At 49.4% G+C, this 21,922-nt stretch overlaps 1 protein-coding gene across 1 annotated transcript; it reads right to left on the bottom strand.

The window, feature by feature from the left end:
- Window positions 1-227: 227 nt before the first annotated feature.
- Window positions 228-17,626, bottom strand: S100A10 (S100 calcium binding protein A10). Its single transcript, XM_035098968.2, has 3 exons — window positions 17,516-17,626; window positions 2,172-2,334; window positions 228-860 (listed from the first exon to the last, which is right to left on the bottom strand). Exons 2-3 carry the CDS (start codon window positions 2,301-2,303, stop codon window positions 693-695), a joined length of 300 nt encoding a protein of 99 aa, XP_034954859.1. The 5' UTR covers window positions 2,304-2,334; window positions 17,516-17,626; the 3' UTR covers window positions 228-692.
- Window positions 17,627-21,922: the final 4,296 nt, after the last annotated feature.

The following is a 21,922-nucleotide window of genomic DNA, read 5'->3' on the forward strand; positions in this document are numbered from 1 at the left end:
ATCGGAAGAATTCTAAAGGAACGAGCAAGAAACAAACACCTGGGCTGAGCACCCGGATTCGAGTCCTGACATCCGTCAGCTGCGACCTCGGGTTGACGGAACCAGTTCTCCTTCCATTCAAAAGCTAAATCCCTGCAGCTCCACCCTCGCCTTACAAACATGGGATGAGCTTGAAGAGCACGTTGCTCTTAGGGTATTTTTCTTTTCTTGAAAGACAAAAACAGGCCTTCTGGGTTTTAGAAAAATGTTTTATTTCACGGCCAAGGAGAGGGCATGGCTGAGGGAGGAAAGAAAAGGGGCTGACACATCCCTGGCAACGAAGCTTTGGGATTTCACAGAAGGGATGGGCAAGGAGGTGTTTGTTAGGGTCTGGATAACTCTGCACGTAAATGGGAAGGCTGTAAACTTCGAAGCGCATCCAAATCACATTCCCTCATCAAAGAAACTCCATTGCCCAGAATCCTTTGAGGGAAAGATGGTTTGCGTGTATCAATGGTGCTTCAAAGGTACACAGCCGCTGTTGTGTTATTATTAGGTCGGAGGCACGACGTGACCTTTTATTTTTAAGCAGGAACAGTCGGCTCTGGAAGGGTTAGGCAGGAAAGCTTTTCTGGGGTTATCGGCACCGTGAGCCCGGCTGTGCCAAAGCGCGCCTCCAGTGCTCCGGGTGCGAGATCACGCACGCTATCCCGTCAATACTTCTTCCCTCCCGTCGGCTTCATCTTCTTCACGTAATACTCGTTGCATCCATTGGTCAGCCCGGCAATGAGAGAGAGGTAGCCCTCAAAGCTGACTTTGCCATCCCGGCACTCCTCTAGGTTCTTCATGATCCGGTCGATGGCCATCGGATCTTTCTGGTTCTGAGAGAAAAAGAGGGGGCAGGCAGGGGGAAACAACAACAGGCCATTATCATTACTATTACCTAAATGGCTGTCCTGTGGAAGACAGAAGCAAGCTTGCTTCCTGCTGCTCCCGAGGGCGAGATCCGAACCAAGGGATTCAAACGACAAGGAAGGGGATTCTGAGTAAATGTCGAGAAGAACAACATGAGGGTAAGTGGAACGGACTCCCTCGGAAGGTGGCGGCCTCTCTTTCCTCGGAGGCTTCTAAACAGAGGTTGGGTGTCCATATTTCAAGGACTAGTTTAGCTGCAACTCGTGCACTTGAGGGGGCTGCACCCCTTTTGCAGAAGGAAAAATTCCAAAGAGGTAGCGGCCTTGGCCAGTTGCAGGGTCGACCTCCCACCAACCCCTGCCCCAAATAAAAAAGGTAAAGGTAAAAGATCCCTGGATGGCTGAGTCCAGTCAAAAGCGACTGTGGGGTTGTGGCGCTCATCTCGCTTTCAGGCCAAGGGAGCTGGCGTTTGTGGCCAGCAGGACTAAACCGCTTCTGGTGCAACGGGACACAGTGAATGCACGGAAACACCATTGACCTTCCCACCACAGTGGTACCTATTTACTCGCGCTGGCATGCTTTCGAACTGCTAGGTTGGCAGCAGCTGGGACAGAGCAATGGGAGCTTACCCCATCGCAGGGATTCGAACTGCTGACCTTCTGATTGCCAAGCCCAAGAGGCTCATTGGCTTAGACCACAGCGCCACCTGCTCCCTTTTCATGTCCCAAATAGCACAATTTAAAGCCAGTGCCCTCCAGACATATTGGACTTCTGCTGTCACCAGCCACTGTCTGGAATGAATGGGGCCCTGTGTTCTAAACCACAGAGCCTAGGGCTTGCATATCAGAAGGCCGGTGGTTTGAATCCCCGTGATGGGGTGAGCTCTCATTGTTCGGTCCCTGCTCCTGCCAACCTAGCAGTTCAAAAGCATGTCAAAGTGCAAGTAGATAAATAGGAACCGCTACAGTGGGAAGGTAAATGGCGTTTCCGTGTGCTGCTCTGGTTCGCCAAAAGCGGCTTTGTCATGCTGGCCACATAACCTGGAAGCTGTACGCCGGCTCCCTCGGCCAGTAAAGTGAGATGAGCACCGCAACCCCAGAGTGATCCGCGACTGGAGTTAACAGAGGGGTCCCTTTACCTTTATTGGCTCTGTCTCCACCTATGGTTGGGTGCCCCCCCCTTCCTACACCCTCCTCTGAAAACAATGACATCAATGCCATCATCTGCAGTTTGAAAAGTAATAACAACAACAACAATCCCGTTTCAGCCTCACTCACTTCCATATACCCAGGGACCTCCTTCTCCATCAGCTGCCGGAGATCTTCCTTCGTCAGATAGTTCTTGTCACCCGCAAATTTGTGGAAAGTGAACATGATGTTCTCCATGGCGTGTTCTAGCTGGGATGGCATTTTGGCGCTGGTTTCTGGGGCACGAGGAAGCCTGCGGAGAAACGGGTGAGAGAGAAAGAGATGTTGAGTTCTGCTGTCTTAAATCCCCCTGATGGAAGAAGCGTGGCAAGTGAAGACTAGTAGACTGGACCAATTCTCTGTTGTTGCATTGATGCTTAAAAAAAGAAAAAGCAGGGGAAAGGAAGCAAATTCTAAAGCCAAGAAATCTCATATTGCCATAAACCCAGGGGCCTCATTCCCTCCTGGGCAATGTTTCAGGGTCCACATGCCAGGTGGGCGGGACCAGAGGGGAAAATGGGCAGAGCGCTCTCTCTCTCTCTCACACACACACTCTTCTGTATCATCCATCCAAGGAATGAAAAGGCATGATCAAAATTCACAGACACGCTCCAGTCTTGCAAAACCACACACAGGGTGGAGCAGGGAGAGTGTGCGGCATAAGGAGTTTCCTGAGGGCCAAAGAGATATGCTTGGAGGGCCACATTAGTCTCCCAAGCCTATGGGTTTGCCACCTCTGATCCAAACTGCCAGAACTATGCAAATCACGTGCATCGAGCAAAACAGGCATGATTTCTTTCATTTGGTGGAATATGTTTCGCAGTGTATTATTTTTAACTGTTTTGCATAATTTGTACTGGTTTTGCTCTGTCACAGGCAATGGGACGAGGAGCTAGCACAGGACAACCGAGCTCATTCCTCAGCCACCGTTCCATCACCTCTTGGGGCTTCAGAGCAGACTTAGCCGAGACACAAATATCTTGGCGGCACCAAGGCCTAGAAAAAGATTTTTGAAAAAGAGAGTGAAGCTTCTCAGTAAACTGGATGCTGTGCACTCTTTATAGGAGCCAACTCCCTGGGGCCCACAAAATTCCCCATGAAGAGGGTGGGCAACCATAAATTTTGGTGCCAGGGCCATGCTCAATGCATGGCACCGGGCACCATGGGGCACTAGCACAGCTGTACTGCTCTTAATCCCCATATTCTGTGCATTCATGAAGAAAGGAATATGTTTCTAGCATGTGCAGAAACTGAGTTGGGATGCAAAATGTACAGGCACTATTTTTTTTGTGGGTGCGAAACTGGCCTGTTTCCCCCACCCCTTCCCAGTGTCTTATTTTACCCCGCCCTCCATTTAGCCAAAAAATCCTGTGGATGCCACAAAAAATGTCAAGCCTCTGGGATGTGTGTGTCGCAATGCTCAGGAGGTCAATTGAGCATGTGCAAAGTGCACCCCCAAACAAACAAACACTGTGCAACTGGGATGGTGATAGCAGGTCCTGACTTATTGGGAAATTCCTTCCTAAGGACAGAGAGGAGGCCAAGCACCAATCCTGACCGGCTGGTTCTGTGCGGCTCAGCAGAATTTATTCTCTCTCGCTCTCTTTCCTGCTCCCTTCACATTCCTTCCACTAAAAGCTGCCGCCTTTTTCTTTGATCCCTGGACCCTCCAGGCTGCCAAGAACATCTGTACAGACCATCTGGTTCCTATCTGGGGAGGGCTGTGCCTGGGGCAGGAGGCGTTGGCTGGCTTCCCGGCCAAAGCATCTCTCCCGCCTTCCCCTTCCTCCTCCTCTTGGCTGGCACTATGAGGAAGAAACACAAGGAAGAAGCACACTCTGACCCGGGATCAGCCTTCTGACTCAGCCTCTTCTTAACCCTTCACCAGCAAAGACTTTGCTTAAGCACATGGCATAGTCCTCCCCAGATGGTACAGCCCTCCCCAGACAGTCGTGGCGATTCAGGCTCCCGCTGGGAGATTTGCACTTCCAGGAAACTGGCACTACTGCCCTTTGTACAAGCATGCCAGGCAAAACACCGCCCTTCCCAGTTCACGGGCATTTTCTTTTGACATTTCTATTGAGATTTGACAGGCACGCAAAAATGGGATGCGTCAGAGTCAGAGAGAGCATGGTGCTGATAATGCCAAGGTTGCAGGTTCTGTCTCCCTATGGGGCAGCTGAAGATTCCTGCCGTTGCCCCGGGTTGGGCTAGAGGATCTTCAGGGTTCCCTTCCAATTCTATGAGTCTATGATTCTATGAGACCAGACCCGTTAAGAGATGACTATGAACTCAATCCCGGCGCAAATTGGAGATGCACAGAAACACCAAACAATCTTGAAGAAAATATGCAAGATGGAGAGCCAGCTAAGATCATTTGCAGATTTCTAAGCTAAGGAGAACAACTGTCTGGGTATGTAACACATGCCCATCATGGGTGGCAGGGATTTGGCAGCGGGTGGGGAAGGGCTGTTGTCACAAAACAAGCCCAACAAACAGAGGCAAAGTAGCTGATGTATTCGATTTAACTCTTCTAAGTTGTCTGTAACCAGCCGTGACTTTTTCTACCACCGCTAAATTGTCACACCTGACTCCACTGTCCCTTTAAGGTACGGCCGATTCTGGACCAGTTCCAACCTGGCTGCTGTAACCAGGTGTGTGATTAGGATAATGAATTAATTCAACAATTAATACATTAATTCGCTGGCATTTTCAGCCGTGAATTGCCTCTTGGTCATGCCGGGGTGTGACAAAGAGACGGAACTCTGCGAATGGTTTTTGTTTCATGGCACCTCTCTCTTTCTCACTCTGCCCATCTCACCCCCCAAGCCCCACTATCCTCACAACAACCCTGCGAGGGAGCTCAGGCGGAGAGAAGGCCCGGCGTCACCCAGCCGCCTTCATGGCCGTGCGGAGACTTGGTGCCGATACAACGCCAAGGGTGGAGAGTTTCTTCCCCATGCCAGGGGGCAGAAGTGGCTCTAAAGGGCTTAACATACAGGAGGGTAGACTTTGATCCAGTGTTACCAGAAACCTCTTGATGGGAGCAGCTGATCGGGAATACCTTCCCAAGGATCCCCCTCCAATCCACAATTTCCCATTAAAACCACCCCAAACTATTACCATGGGTTTTCTGCTGTGGTTCTACAATGCCAAAAGATCCCCTCTCCAAAGACCTCTTTAATTTTCTAACAGTACTCTGGCCACACCCACTTTGGGGCTCTGGCCACGCCCTCTTCCACAAGCGGCTCCCGAAGGTCTGCCCATGGGTCAATGCAGCCCTCAACCCGCCAAAACGTTAGACACACCGGCCCTGGGTGGGCAGTGGGTGGGCTCTCCCTGAAAGAGAGTCTCCACCCCCATCGTTCAGCCCGGACACTGAGGTCCAGCGCCAAGGGCTTTCTCCCTGCGAGAAGCCAAGTTACAGGGAACCAGGCAGAGGGCCTTCTTGGTGGTGGCGCCCACCCTCCCATCAGATGTCAGATAAACAGATAAACCTGACTTTTAGAAGACATCTGAAGGCAGTCCTGTTTAGGGAAGTTTTCAATGTTTGATGTTTTATCGTGTTTCTAATATCCTGCTGGGAGCTGCTCAGAGTTGCTGGGGAAACCCATCCAGATGGGTGGGGAATAATAATAAATTATTATTACGGTATTATTATTACAAGGAGAAGCTGGACAGCCCTGCATTCTGGATGCTCTCTTTCCAGGCTGCCTGCTTCAAATGAGTCAGGTTGGTCTAGCGGACCTTACATGGTCCCCTCCAACTCTTACAAACTCTGAACTCCCCACCTCTCTCTTGGGAGGTCAACAAAGAACTGTGTTGAGGATGCCCTAGCTGTCTGCTTCGAGCAGGGTGGGCTGTTCTGAGCAACCTTACGGGGGCCACTTCAACTTTTACCAATGCCAAACTCTCCAACTTCGTGTCGGCCGCCTGCCTGAACGCAGAGACACCCCCAGCTCCATCTGCTTCACCTGGAAACCAGACACAGTGTAGAAAGACTCACGGCACAATTGTTGAGTCTCTCTCCCCTGCCTCAGTTTCCCCTCCCTTCCTCAGGTAAAGCCCCAGCAGTTTAATAATCACAAGACAGGAAGAGAGCCATGTCCTTTGCCGGCGATAAATCTTGGTGCAAAGAGCAGGGTGGGGCGAGAGAGGCAGAGGGAGCCGCGTTGGGGTGAGCTGTCACAGAGCCCAAATACCCGAAGGGTGCGGCCCCCAGGTCGTCTTAAGGCCTAAGCCGTCTCCTGTTGGCTGCCGGCCCATTTGCCTGCTCATAACCTGCGGCTTCTTGCCTGACACCTGGAGCCTTCTGGAAGGAATCCCACACAGGGCATCGGTTCACTTAAGGCTGCAATTCCAGCCGCTGCTGGAAACCGCAGGAGAGGGGAGAGAGCTCTTGTGTTCGAATCCTGCTTGTGGGTTTCCCACAGGGATCTGGTTGGCCACTGTGAGAACAGGATGCTGGACTGGGCGGGCCACTGGCCTGATCCTGCAGCTCTCTTCTGACATTCTTACTTGGAGATGCCAGGGATGTTGCTTGCCATCTTCTGCTGAGCTGGGAAAGCAAACCAAGGCACTAGTCCTCATGGGTTCTGAATGAAAGGCCAACTTAAATAGTAACACATGAAGCTTCTTCACAGCCATGCCCCCTTCTAAGATTATACATTAATAATTATAATAAATATGATTAGGGATGCATTGCAGCAGCCCAGAGTGGCTGGGGAGACTCAGCCAGATGAGAGTGATACAAATAAATTATTATTATTAGTACAGCTCTCCATGCGTTGCTTTTCGGCTAGACTTTCTGTGCACATCCATGGGCAAGTGATCTCGAGCGCTCCAATATCTTCCTGCAAGTTTGGTTTTGCATGAAGTTCCACTGTACGAAACAGAACCTGTGCACCATTCTCTTGAAACTGGAGAGCCTTGTACTTTCGGGGTTCCCAAATACTTAGCTTTGGAGTGGACAGAACAACTTCTCATCTCTGTTCTCCCCACAAGCCTTCTCCAGAGTGACCCTCTCCCCATATGAACCGACCCAAATCCTGAGATCCATCATCTGAGGCCCTTCTTCGTGTGCCTCCTCCAAGAGAGGTCCAGAGGGGGGCAATACACCTGGGGAGAGCATCGCACAAGCGGGGAGCCACCGCAGAAAAGGCCTGTTCTTGTATTGCCCCCCTCCAGGCAAAAACTTCTTCTTCCCACAGGCCTTTGGCTAATTAAATAATATACAGTGGAACCTCGGGCGGCAGCTACACTGGTGACTGGGAGCAGCTGCCAACGCCATATAACACTGGTCCTGAAAGACCGACATTGGCTCCCAGTATGTTTCCGAGCACAATGCAAAGTGTTGGTGCAGACTTTTAAAGCCATAAATGGCCTCAGCCCAGTATACCTGAAGGAGTGTCTCCACCCCCATCGTTCAGCCTGGACCCTGAGGTCCAGCGCCAAGGGCCTTCTGGCAGTTCCCTCACTGCGAGAAGCAAAGCTACAGGGAACCAGGCAGAGGGCCTTCTTGGTGGTGGCGCCCTCCCTGTGGAACGCCCTCCTGTTAGATGGCAAGGAAATAAACAACTACAGTGGTGCCTCGCTTAACGAATGCCCTGCTTAACGAAATTTTCGCTTAACGAAAGGATTTTTCGAGCGGAGGTTGCCTCGCTAGACGAATTCGTTTTATGAAAAATTCGTCTAGCGAATCGTGGTTTCCCATAGGAATGCATTGAAATTCAATCAATGCATTCCTATGGGCAAAAAAAAAATTCAAAAAAATTCAATGCATTCCTATGGGATTCGCTAGACGAATTTTTCGTTATAAGAAAAGACCCGTGGAACGAATTAAATTCGTCTAGCGAGGCACCACTGTATCTGACTTTTAGAAGACATCTGAAGGCAGCCCTGTTTAGGGAAGTTTTTAATGACTGATGTTTTAATGTATTTTTAATCTTTTGTTGGAAGCCGCCCATAGTGGCTGGGGAAACCTAGCCAGATGGGCGGTTTATAAATAATAAATTATTATTATTATGATAAATAGTATCAAGAGGGAGACTGGATGAACGAACAGCAGAGAGCACAGAAACTGCCTTTCTACTTACTCAGAGTGCTGGGATCCATCTTCCTAAGTAAAGTCAACACTGACTGGCAGCGGCTCTCCAAGGTTTCAGGCAGGGCAGATTCCCAGCACCACCTGGAGACGCCAGGGATTGAACTTGGGACCCTCTGCATGCAAAGCATGAGCTTTAAGGCTTAGATATAATAAATAAATAAATAAATAAATAATGATATTTTTTTTTATTTATTCCCCGGCCAGGGCCGGGCTCAGGGAGGCTAACACCAAATATAAATTACAATAAAATGTAATAGAAAACAACAACAAACAAACAAGCAGTTAATTAAAATACGGCTTAAAATGCAGCTTAAAATGCAGCCTCATTTTAGTAGTAGCCCATAAATCAAGACCATAAAGTGAGGAAACATCAGATATTCACCCGAGCCAGCTATCCATGCTGGTCCTACATGGGGCAGCAAAAAAGCCAAGGGAAAATTTATATACCAAATCCCATATAACGGGTCAGAGTGAGTCCAAGCCGAAGGCCAGGCGGAACAGCTCCGTCTTGCAGGCCCTGCAGAAATATGTTAAATCCCGCAGGGCCCTGGTCTCTTGCGACAAAGCATTCCACCACGTCGGGGCCAGTGCTGAAAAGGCCCTGGCCCTAATTGAGACCAATCTAGCCTCCTTGCGGCTCGGGACCTCCAAAGTGTTGTTATTTATGGACCTTAACGTCCTCCGCGGGGTATACTAGGAGAGCCGGTCCCGTAGGTACGAGGCTTCCCCCCCCCTGAAAAGAAAGTAAGATTCCAGTCCTCATGGTTCCAAATGAAAGGGATCTGAAACAGGGGGCGATTCCCAACCCTTCATGCAGATGCTGGGGATGAAACCGGAGACCTTTGGCATGCAAGGCAAAGGCTCTGCCCCTGAACTACTGCCTTCCCTCTAAAACAGAATGTAAGGTTCTGGTCCTCATGGGGCTGGTTGAAGAGGAACACAGAAGGCTGCACACACCAAGCTACGGCTGCAGAACACTTTCAGAAGGGAAGCGATTTTGCTTAATCACAGACGTTTCCTGCCCTTGCCCGCTCCCTTCTGGGTGTTCCCCTTGGGTGGGTGTTGGCTGGAGGCTGCAGAGGAGAAGTTGTCTTAGGAGGGGGGCAGGAGGGAGGCAGAGGGGAGGGGACCGACTTCCCATCCCTTGGCTGTTAACGCAATGACTAAACAGGGCTTAAGAGATCCTGGCAAACTCCCCAGCTCTGCTGCTGTCTCCGGAGCTGGGCAGCCCCCCCCCCCCGATGGAGTCCTGGGTGGATGGGCGAGGCCTGGACTTGGTTGGCATTCGTGGGAGATGACTCTGGGAGGAAGCATCTCCAGCGCTGGGCAAAAGAGACAGAGAACACCAACTCCCCGAGAACAAGATGACGCAAAATAGAGGATGAGAATTTAGGATGCCCTGCTAGAAATGGCACTACTTCTGCAGGTTGTACCACCTTTTTTTGGGGGGGGGGACTGTAGCCTGGCGAGCAGCTGCTTTGCATGCAGAAGGGTCCCAGGCATCTCCAGGCAGGGCTGGGAAAGACTCCCTACCCGAAACCCCGGAGAGCTGCTGCCTCTCAGTGCTCACAATATAGCGCTAGATTGACCACAAACTTGGCTACAAGGCTGTCCTTTGCTGGCCTTTTCTTGGCCCAGAATCAATCTCACAAACACCGAAATCTCAGTCCTGATGTTCTGCAGCTTTGAGACAGTCCCTTGGGGTCGGTGCTGAGAGGTTTTCCAGGCTCCAGCTGCCCCGGGGAGGCCTGTCTGCAGCCAGGAGCCTTGGACACCGCCAAAAGAGAGTGTAAAAGATTTATAAGCAGATGTCAGCCGGGGCCGAGTCCTGCAAAGCCTTTTAACGGCTTCTCGGAAGTGTCTGTGCAATGCAGAGAACATATAGGGGGAAGACCACAAACTGTCTCTCTTTCCCTCTCTCTTTAAACACACCCACAAATACATATATTTTAACACCAGAACCCCTGGACATACAATGAACCTGAATGTTGCAAAATTCAGGACAGAAGAAAGAAAGAATATAGAAAGATTTACCAATATATCACAATGTTTGAAATAAAGATGTAACTTTGTAGAGGAGAACGGGGTCATGTCCTGGCAATGGGTACTACTAATTATATAGGGTTGCCATGTTTAAAAATTTGAAAAACTGAACACCAAAACTGTTGAGCTTTTCACTGAGCTTTTTTTTGGGTGGGGTGACCAAAGGTGTTGAGCTTTGAGCTTATGTTTTTGAGCTATTTTTAGTGAAATTCGCCAAAATCTACTCTTCCGACATGGGTTGCCGTAAGTCCGGATTTTCCTGGACATTTCAGCGATTTTTGCCCATAGTTTCCAGCAGGCAAATCTCAGCTATGTCTGGGAAATTCCGGACATATCGCAACCCTTATTTGGTGGTCTAAAGCGAACACTTCTTTTTTTACTTACCTTTTATTGCTGCAACTGTTATTTTATAGTACAGAGCAGCAGGGGCGGCAGGAATAATAAGAGAAGCGATGTCTGGCTTCACGATTTTTCCTACATCGTGGTTTTTTTTTACATAGCACAGGCACCTCTTCTTCTTCTGCGATCATTCGTAGCCGAGTAAGATTGTCTTCCATAAAACACGATTTTAACAATGGGTCTGTAAGTGACTGTGGAGGCCAATCCTGGATCCACACGTCCTTCCACATTGGTTTCTGGGTGGGAGTTGATCATGGTGTGGATTTGCCCAGCGTGCCTTCCTCTTAGCATGTTTCTCCCTTGCGTCCTGAGATCGAGTTTCTTCAAAGCCCATGACACCTTTGCTAAAGGCTGTTCTCCAACTGGAGCACAGGCACACGCTGTGATCCGCGATATATCTCCACGTTGAATATTCTGAAACCATTACCACGATGCGGTCTTCAAACCGATTTTTGACAATGTATTGATACATTGCCCGGCCCTAACGAGTGTGTGTGTGTGTGTGTGCTATGCAAAAGTCACAATGTAGGAAAAACTGTGAAGCCAGACTCTAGACAGCTCTATCCTTATTTCAGACATGGTGGTATATCAGAATATTGCGATGCTTAGCTGGTGCTAGACAGTATCCGGATGTTGAAAACCAGATACCTCCCCGCCCTAAGAGTGTGGACGAGGACCAGGGAGGGGGTGTGGCCTGGAAGGGGGTGTGGCTTAGTGAGAGACAGAGGACACTCCCACAGCATCCATTCAAAGTGCATAGCTTCCTGCAAAGGATCCTGGGAATGTTAGCTCTGTGGTGGGAAAAACCACTTTGGGGGAAGCCATGACTGTTAAAGGAGTAGACTTGTTCTTAAATTGTATGGTGTGGATGTGGGCAGAGAGGCCCAGAGGACTGCATCTGGTTCTGGGGCACCTCTGCTCTAGCCATTGCACGATACTGCCTTTCCTCTTGATGCAGGGCAAAGAGGATGATGGTGCTCTGAGTCCAGAGTTAAATTCTTTGGTTAGGGAGGGGTTTGTGAGTAGCCTCATATTCTCCCCAAGTAACTCATTGATGGAATTCCATTCATGCTGAGTAAGTGTAGCAATAGGGTTCTATGCTTTTGAAGGCATGCGCTCATGCACCCACACAGTGCCAAACCCTGTTTATTTTAAGGGCTGTCCTTTGTTCAAAGAGCAATCCCTTTCTTACAGACTCCACCCAGAATTCTGCTCAGATCTCGAGAGTTGGCCACAGGACTGATGCCCTTCTTCATGGTGAGCTCTCTCTCTCTCTCTCTCTCTCTCTCTCTCTCTCTCTCTGTGTGTGTGTGTGTGTCAAATATTTGCATCAAATATTATATCAAATATTAAAAACTTCAGGTGTCTTCAAAAAGTCAGATACTTGTTTATTTCCTTGACATCCGATGGGAGAGTGTTCCACAGGGCAGGTGCCACTACCAAAAAGGCCCTCTGCCTGGTTCCCTGTAATCTCACTTCTCGCAGAGAGGGAACCGCCAGAAGGCCCTTGGAGCTGGACCTCAGTGTCCAGGCAGAACGATGAAACAATGTGGCAGATTTTGGTCCATTTTAATTGCAACGGGTCTCCTCTGAGCAGGACTTTGTTGGGACTCCCCCATCCCTCTCTGGCAGTTTGCCACTGTGGGCTGAAATTGGCACTCTTAATTCCATTTACGTATCTCTTCCCCAGGAGGAAGGTCAAAGCATTTTACAAGAAAACAGTCACATAGATGAAAATGGTTAAAAAACAATTGCCTGTAATTGTTTTTTGTTTGTTTTTTAAATGATGAGGCAATTATAAACATAGAGACAGTTTGAAAACAACAACTCATACACAGAATCAATTCAGATCTGGGACAGATGCCAAGCCTCCTAAAAGGGGGTGAGACAAATTCGTGGAGGCTGTCAATGGCTGCTAGCAGAAATGGCTCTGTCTACCTCTCCTGTCGGAGGCAGTATGCCAATTGCGGGGAAATCAGAGAGGTTCCTGTGAGAACCAGGTCAGGCTTTAGATTCGGATCTAAAGCACATCCGAATCATGTTGGAAGCACACGTCTTCCCCCAGAGAATTCTGGGAGCTGTGGTTTATTTGTTTATTACTGGCCATGGTTCGAAACGCCACATGACGCTCCCTGGGTGTGACCTTGGGGGCCAGTCACTATCCCTCTGAGCCGATAGCCCTACCTCACAGGGTTGTTGTGGGGATCGAATGAGGAGAGGGAGAAGCAGGGAATACTATTTCGAGCTCTTTGGAGGAAGAAAAAAGGCGGGATGCAAACACAGAAAATAAATGGCCAGCAGGCATTCTGAACTGGCTCAATTCTTCTTTTCCACTGGGGCAACCAGTTAATTTATTCAGGGTGGATTTAAAGAGAGCAGAGCGCTGGCGTCATCTGTGGAATGCAGGGGGAGGAGGGCTGGGGAATCCTTTCCAGCCCGAGGGCCAGATCCATAGTCTGCCAGCCCTCAGAGGGACCAAACACCAAGGAGGGTGCTTCATCTAACTGTTGCAGCATCGTAGGCAGGTGCCTTGCCCCGAATCAGTTCCATTGGTCCACCTAGCTCAATAACGTCTACACTGACTGGCAGTGGCTCCTCAGGGTTTCCGGCCCATGCACCTCCCCAACGCTACCTGGAGAAGCCACTGGGGATTGAACCTGGAACCTTCTGCATGCAAAGCAGATGCTCTGCCGCTTGGCTATAGCGCTTGAATGAAAAAAAACTAAAGCTGGTTTCTAGTCCTCAAGGTCCTGAATTACAGCCAGAGCGATTTAACAGCCAATCCCTTTTCACAGGGAACTATAGCTCTGAGAGGGGAATCACAGGTCTCAGCACCCATAGCAAACCACAGTCCCCAAACTACAGTCACATGCCCCCCCCCAACAATCCAGAGAACTGTAGTTTGTGAAGGGCGCTGCAAAGCGTGTGGGGCAAACTACAGTTCCCGGGATTCTTGGCCTGTGTGTGGAGGACCATTAAAAGCGGCAGAAATGCTTTAGATGTACGGTTTGTGGTCGTGACCTGTGATTGCGAGGAATGGAACCTGCAGGTACAGGGGCAGTCTACCTTAGATGGGGGTGACAGGCAGGGCTGTATCACGACCTGCTTGGAAGCGGCTTTCCAAGAGGAATCTGAGGGAGGAGGAGGAGGAGGAGGAGGAGCTGGCCTTTGGTCTGATCCAGAAGGTCTCCCTGCTTATCTTATTATGACCCTGCAAACAGCTTTGCCAGCCTAGGAAAACAAATATCCTTTTGAGAAATTTTGGCACCCCACCCATCTCTCTCTCTTTCCTCCCTCCCTCCAGTTTTGGGAAGAGAAATTCTTTCCCCCAGGATCCAGCTCTTGTGACACAGCCAGGGAGGATCTCCCCCTGCCAACATGTGGTCTGACGCCGCCTTAAGTAGGTCACAGAAACTCACAAGGGGAATGGTCTGTCTTCTCCGGCCTGTGCCATCTGGTTACAGTCAGCTCCGGGCCCTCCCATTTCCTCACCCTGAACCCCAACACCAGAGTCCCCTTTTGACAACTACGCCCCACAATTTGCCCCTCAGAAACCACAAGAGTGGCTCTAAAACGCTGTGATGGCAGAGCCTTTCAACAACACACACGGCACATGAGTCTTCGAACCGTTTGCTGGCTTCATCTGAGATCTCGAAAGGCCTGGAACCTCCGGACTCATTTTATAGGGTGACTGTTCTGTCTCTACGGTGACGCTTAGCCCCATGCTGGGCAAAAGATCCCTGCATTGCAGAGGGATGGACTAGATGACCCTCGCGGACCCTACCAGGCTCTCCAGATGTTTCTATAGAACCTCCAGTTTCAGAGGCAGTCTATCTAGATTCCTAGCCCCTCGGGCTTTTGGCTGCTGCGAGAACAGGATCCTGCATGAGATAGGTCCTCTTTGGCCTAATCCTGCTGCCAGGCTCTGTGTGGCATCCCATACAGCAGAAACATCATTTCCCAAGACCGCAATTGTCGGAAGCCCAGCAAATCATGACCGTGAAATAACACAAATATTCTTTCTTTAGGCGAAGAAAACATCTCCCTTTTTTCTTTCACGACTTGGACATTTGTTCCAAACCCACAGGCAACCGAACTTAAAATATTTTACATACCTGTTTTGCATTTTTGGCTTTTTTTACATTTCAGTCTGTTGCCACAATTATCCTTTCTGTGTTTCCTATGCATTATCACATGAAGCAACAAACCTTTTACCCAAACGCAAAACTGTTCGTTGTTACTTTAAGGGGTTGAAACTGAGGGGAGCGGATGGGAAGATAAGAAGAGAACTGATATTCAGGGCCCCGTGGATTTGGTCTGTATCTGAGTGGTCCCAAATCCAAGCCCCAGCCCACCCTAGCAAGGAAGGAAGGAAGGAAGGAAGGAAGGAAGGAAGCAAATCCTCTGTCCTTGTCCAGTCCTGTAACAGACCCTCCCTGTTATAAGGCTGCTCCTTGGGTAATCTCGCTGCATGCCACACCCTGGAGAGGAGGGGTGGGGGAGCTGTAGTGTGAAACAGAGGAAAGCAAACAGAGACTTTCTCCCCATAGACTTGAAGCTACATCAAGGACTGCTGGCCAATTTTTGAATGGATGGATACATAGGTAGCATGACCCTGACACCCAACGCCCATTCACATCAGACACAACGGCCCATGGTCACTTACATACCATGCATTCCCCCCCCCTAATTCATTCAATCATTTATTGATCATTAACAAAAGCCAAGAAACTGCTCCAGGGGAAAAAACGTCTCCAGATCACAGCCTTCCGCAAGAAACACAACTGATCGCAAAATTAAAACATCTCTTCTAAACCTGCAAAACCTACTTGATTTGCTTTCATGGGAGGTGATTATTTTTCTCGAAGTGAGCAACCAGTTCTCCCAGAATTTATTTCTGATTCGCTTGCAATGCTTCGCCTTAGATTTTATTTTTGTCGTTAGAGCCTCTTTCCAAGACAGCAGCAGCAATGCTCCTTTCCACTTTTGAGCCACACAGCATACATTTAATGCACGTTCTCTCTCCCCAGCATCCCAGAGAATCTCAGGAACCATAGTTTGCCAAGGGTGCTGGGAATTGTGGCTCAGTGAGGGAGTAAAGTGCAGTTTCCAGGATTCCCCCCCCCTTTGGAGGATGAGTGTGTTTAAAAACACAGCATGTGTACACAACCAGGTGGAGTTGGTCTGACAACATCTGAAGGCAATAGCTTTGGCTGTCTCTGGCCTAGGAACCAAGACCGACTCTGAGCAAGATGGACCTTGACCTCAATTGGAGGCGCTGGGGCCTCTCTGGGTGTGGAACGCACTGCCAGCTAACTTCATACAGATCCATCACACCTTCCCTGCTAGCAGATCCTTCTTATGCACGCTCCCGTAGCAAATGTAAGGGATTCCGTTCCCCAAAGGAACAGGCTACGCTCGATTGACACTGGCGTGATCTAGTCCCAGAGCTTTTTTAAAGAAGTAGCTAGGCCCTGCTCAGAGTAGACTCATTGGAATTAATGACCCCAAACTAGCCATGTCTATTAACTATGAGCAGGACATGCATTTAGATATATAACCCTTTCATTTCTTTCTCTTAGTGCAGAATAGTCACGATGCCCTCGGCCAAGGGTCCAGGACACCCCCAAAAGGGGTGGGGGAAGTATCCTTACTCAGTGGGAGAGCAGGTGCTTTGCATGCAGAAGGGGGCATGTTCAAGCCCACCTTCTACAGCTAGGGGTAGGGGAACGAGCCCCATCTGAAACCTCAGAGACTCGCTACCAGTCAGTGCAGACAACACTGAACTGGACGGACTAGATCACCCAACTCAGTCTAAGCAGCTTCTTCTATTCCTACATATTTCAGAAATGCACCCATTTCATGGATCTGCACTTTCCCGCTCCCCCACAGCTGGGATTAGTCAGCCACATGGCTGGGTGGGGAACTCCAGACACCTCCCTAGCTGAGGGCACACCCTGTCCAATGATGGCAGGACCTATCCAGCCCCATGTACCCCAAATTCTACCTTTGGAACCCCCACGTCCCCTAGTTTTAGGGTGTTGGTGATGGGCTCCTCCAACCCTTCAAAGCACTAAACTTGGGGTTGCCCCCTTCCACAACCCCCTCCCCCTAAAGTCTTCCTGGAGACCCCAACCCCCCTAGTTCTAAATGGGAAGGGGGAAACGAACCACCCTTTTTGCTCAGGACATCAGATTTTAAAATCCCCCTAAATAAAAATACGCCCCCCCCAATTTTAGCGATGTTTTTCAGACCCAGGGGTTTTTTTTTTTTTTACTGCAAGCCCATATGCAAGAAAAAGGACGCAGGGTTTCAACCCACTTGGTCCGGTTCAAGAGTAGACCAACTGGAATCAACGGGACCCTCTCCCCCCCCCCATGCCCATTCACGGCAATGGACCTGCCTCTATACTCCAAACCAGATTAACACAGGACACACACGCGAGGACACCCAAAATGAATTCTGAGCGGAGACTGATTGATACAGGAGAAAAGACCCCTTGCCCCAAGACACTCAACACACTTTCTCAAGAGGAGACCACCCAGCTCTCATTCCCCAGGGCGGACCACACCCTTTCCCAGAACTGCAGGCTTTTTCACTGCAGAAAAAACAAACGTTCCCTTGCAAAAAAACAAACTTATTTGGTTTCCAATACTGCACAGCAACCTCAGTCCAGTGTTTTCCCTCCCTAGGGTGCAGATATTTTGGGGTGAGGCGGAGGGTGCTCCATTTCAATGGGGAGAATCCCACTTTTCTGAGTGTTTCTTCCAGCCCCCGCCCGCCCCCCCATTTCTATCCCCCTTTAGCAAGCGGCGCGCGCGTCTTTTTCTGCGCCTCTCCAAAAAGTCCCCGTTACGCGCGGCTGTAACGCCCCAAAGAGACTCACCGCGGAGGAGCTGCAGAGCGAGCGAGAGGCGCCTGGAGCGACGGCTGGCAGGCGGCAGAGTGAGGCCTCCTGGCCAACGCCTCCGCAACCCTCGCCAGGCTGGGCTGGGCTGGGCAAGAGGGGCGGAGACGGAGGCCGGCAGCTCCAGCCCCGCCGGGGGAGAGCGAGAGAGGACCGGCCTCTTGGCGGGGAGCCACGTGGGGTTACCAGAAGGAGCCCAGTGCGCCTCAGCAGCCCCACTAACGAGGGGGATCCTTTCACAGGATCCATTGGACATTTCTTGCTTTTTCTCCCTTTTTGCAAAAGGGCTTTTCTGCTTGTCCAGAACAAACGCAAGGCAGACATTCAGCAGGTGCAGAGAGAGAGAGGGAGAAAGAAAGGATGCTGGACTAGGTGGGACACTGGCTAACAACTACAGGGCTTTTCTGATATTCTGATGGAACCTCCAGATCTAGGGGCAGTCTATCTAGAGTCTTAGATTCCTTGGGGCATTTGGCCACTGTGATAATTAATAGGGTGATGTGGGCCTTTGGCCTGATCCAATGCCAGGAATTTGCTGGTAATCATCTGTCCTCTGGTTGCCCTCCAAATGGAGGAATTGCCCTTCTTTACCCTAAATTTTGACACCCAAGTTCTATATTCAACGACTCATCTCATTCTCTGGACTGTAGTTTGCTATACTGTAAACTGATTTTAATGTGGGATTTTTAAATAGTTCCAGCCCACACTGGGACCTTATTACTTACCTACAGGTAAGTACAGTCATACCTCGGTTTAAGTACGCCTCGGTTTGAGTACTTTCAGTTTAAGTACTCCGCGGACCTGTCTGGAACAGATTAATCCACTTTCCATTACTTTCAATGGGAAAGTTCACTTCTGGTTAAGTACGCTTCAGGTTAAGTACAGACTTACGGAACCAATTGTGTACTTAAACCGAGGTACCACTGTAATCGAAATATAAGAAAAACATCAACAAAAAGCCAAAACGGCCTGATCCCTCAAATTCCACGGAGATCTCTGGGAGAGTTCCTGCTACTGACCCACTAGAGGTCATGCATTCAATAGACAGTAATAGGCCCCAAAGCCGTTGGAACTCCCACCCACCTGAGATTAAGACAGCGACCCTCCTTGAGCATGACTAAGCCTCTTTTTTCCAGCAGGGATTTTAAGGTAGGGTTTGGTTTTACGATAATTTTTAATTGTTTCCTTTTGCTGCCCGGGTTGCTTTTTATGGACACCACTTAGAAATGCCAATTATTCGGTGGCACATAAATGTCTCCTGTAAAATAAATGATCAAATGGTCACTGGATGCGACAAATGGCCTGGCTTGTTCTCGGCCAGCTTCTTATGTTGCTGTTTAAACCATCCCTTTATTCAGCACCGTGAGGACTGGAATCTTAAACTTTGTTTTCAGGGAAAGGGTTGCATAGCTCAGGGGCAAAGAAGCTGCTGTGTGCCAGTCGATGATACTATTTGTAGGAGACACACAAGGCCACCTTCTTTGACTTCCAGCAAGCAGGACCTGAGCTCAACCACAGCACTCTTTCCCCATCTGATCCCCAGCAACTGGTGCCCCTCCAAACAGAAGGGACTGAGATCTTAGCAGCTTGGAGAGATCCACAAGATGCCTTTAAAGCACGTAGTTTAAATATGACTTTCCTTAGGTAGTCATCCTTGCAGTAGACATGTGGCTGTAGACTACATATGCTGTTTTAAAGGCACATTTCATACAGTCGTACCTTGGATCCCAAACGCCTTGTGAGTCAAGCGTTTTGGCTCCCAAATGCCACAAACCTGGAAGTGAGTGTTCCGGTTTGCGAACGTTCTTTGGAACCCAAACTTCCAGTGGAGCTTCCACGGCTTCCGATTGGCTGCAGAAGCTTCCCGGCAGCCAATCAGAAGCCGTGCCTTGGCTTCCTAAAATTTTGGAAGTCAAACGGACTTCCAGAACAGATTCCGTTCAACTTCTGAGGTACCACTGTATTTGACTTTTGATTTTGAAATGTTTAAGATTATTTTGATTTTGAAACATTGGATTTTGAAATGTTTAAGATTACTTTGCTGTTAACTTTTCTGTGTTCAACGTGACCTCCGTTGCAATGCTTTATTTTGAAACTTTTAAACATAATATTATAGTTTACCGTGAATTAACTCTGCTTTGAACTTTATATTTGACTTTCTTTTGGATTGCGTTGTTTGATGTTTTAATGTAGGGCTGTAAATGGCTTTGAGATTTTTGGCTTGGAAATAGAAAGCAGTACAGAAATGAAAAATAATGATAATGGCTCCCCACGCGCGCACACACAAAGAATCCCGGGGACTGAAGTTTGTGAAGGGTTCTGGGAATTGTAATTCTGTGAGGGGTGGAACTACAGTTCCCAGGATTCTTTGAGGGAAGCCATGCACTTCGTTGTGGATCTGACTAGAGAGAGGATGGGAAAGAGGTGACCAAAAGAGAAAGAGGAGGCACCTGAGAATGAGTGTGTGGCAGAGAGAGAGAGAGAAAGAAGGAATGAGAGAGAGAGAGAGAGAGAGAGAGAGATGGAGGGAGGGAGGGAGGGAGGGAGGGAGAGGGAGGGAGAAGGATGACAGAGAAGGGTTATTTATGATGCCACTACTGCGGCCCATGTTTTGTTAGCCCCAAAATCGAAAAACGAGCGAGATGCCCAATGGCAACTCAAGCTGACAGAATATGCGCAACCTGCAGACTTAATATATAGAATAACAGAACAGGAAGAAAATACGCTTAGAGAAGATTGTAAAATATTGATTGAGTATATGGGAAATAGCTGTGTCCAGCTGGAAACGCTGGCAGCCTTAAGATAAATTCAACAGAATAAATGTCAGGAGTATGGGCAGGAGTCAGGCTCTGGGGCCTGTAGTGCTTTGCAGGACTGGGGCCTGCCTCAGCTTGTGCTGGAGAGGCAAGGAGTGGTCACTCAGGTGAGGCCACTTGATACCTCACTGCAGCTGGTGGCAAGAGCTGTGAGGGATAAAAGCTCAGCATTTCCCTTCAGCTCTTTGCCACAGCAACGCTATCCCTGCCTGGTTGCCTCTGACCTCTCGCTCCTTGGACCTTTGCCTTGCCGACGCCTTGATCCTCGACCCTTGGACCCTTGCCTTGCCGACGCCTTGCTCCTTGACTCCCAGACCTTCACCTCTGCCTTGCTCCTTGACCCTGTGACTGCCTGCTGCTGGACCCTCAGCCCTGCACCTGTTCCTGCTTCTACATCACAATCTTGCCTCTGGTCCTGACGTCCTCAGTCAGGGCTTCAACCGCCCGCCGACCGGACCGTGACAATAAATAAGTTTCGACGGATGCAAAAGTGGAATCCTGAATGGTTTTTGTCAAAGCTTCAGGGATTTATGATATGCAAAATGAACCTTGGAAAGAGAAGAAGGGAAGTCCTTCCTATTTTGAGGATGTTCAAATGAGTATTTTAAATTATAAAACAGAAAATTTGATTTAAAAAATTATATATTAAAAAAAAGAGAGAAAGAGAAAAAATGTGCCAAAGTATGGGAAAAGGGAAAGGGTGGCTCCACCCAAGATTGAACTGAGGGTCCTCTGGGTGCACAGCAAGGACCCCACCCACTGAGCTGTCGACCCACCCTGTTGCACTGATGTTTCTTTTTCCATCATGATAGATAACTCCGGCCGTCTCCCTCTGCCCCCCCCGCCCCCACCTTTCCCCTCCCCTGTGCTCTTAAAATTCCACTGGCAGAGGATCAGCACAATGCTTGCTGTTGTTCTTGGCTGTCCTCCCCATGTTGCTTCTTGCAAACTCCTCCACTCAAACGTGGTTGGGGTTTTCTTTCCTTCCCCTTTCTGTTTTTGCAGTGGTGATGGGGTCTTCCTCAATGGACGGGACTGTGGGCCTAGGTGTGTGTTGAAAAATGACCTTGCTGAGTATTATGGGATGGGATGCAATGCCTTGAGATGTCTTAAATCTAGGCTCCCCCCTAAAATTCAGGCCACAAGCACACCGCCATACATTTGAAGCGGCATCATTCCACTTTAAACGGCCAGGGGTTCCTGCAAAGAATTATGGGAGCTGTGGTTTGTTAAGGGTGCTGAGTGCTCTTAGGAGACCCCATAGGACCTACAATTCCCAGAGTTCCCTGGGAAGAGGCATTGGCTGTTAAACCTATCTGGGAATTGTAGTTTTGTGAGCAGGCACAGTGCTAGGGCTTTTTGCGCCCTAGGCTAAATCACCTTCTGGCGCCTCCCCCCGGCACATGCATCATGACGCACGCATAACGCCGCTGACGCCATTGCATCCCCCCCATAGGCGGGAGGGCACTGAGCTCTCATTTCAGCTCGCTCGCCTCCCGCCTATGGAGGGGATGCTGTGAGCTCTTCAGAGGCCACGGCAGCGAGCGTCGGTGTCAGCAGCAACAGCGCC

Source organism: Zootoca vivipara, chromosome 17 (assembly GCF_963506605.1).
Source record: "Zootoca vivipara chromosome 17, rZooViv1.1, whole genome shotgun sequence".
In the NCBI taxonomy this organism is placed as follows: Eukaryota; Metazoa; Chordata; class Lepidosauria; order Squamata; family Lacertidae; genus Zootoca; species Zootoca vivipara.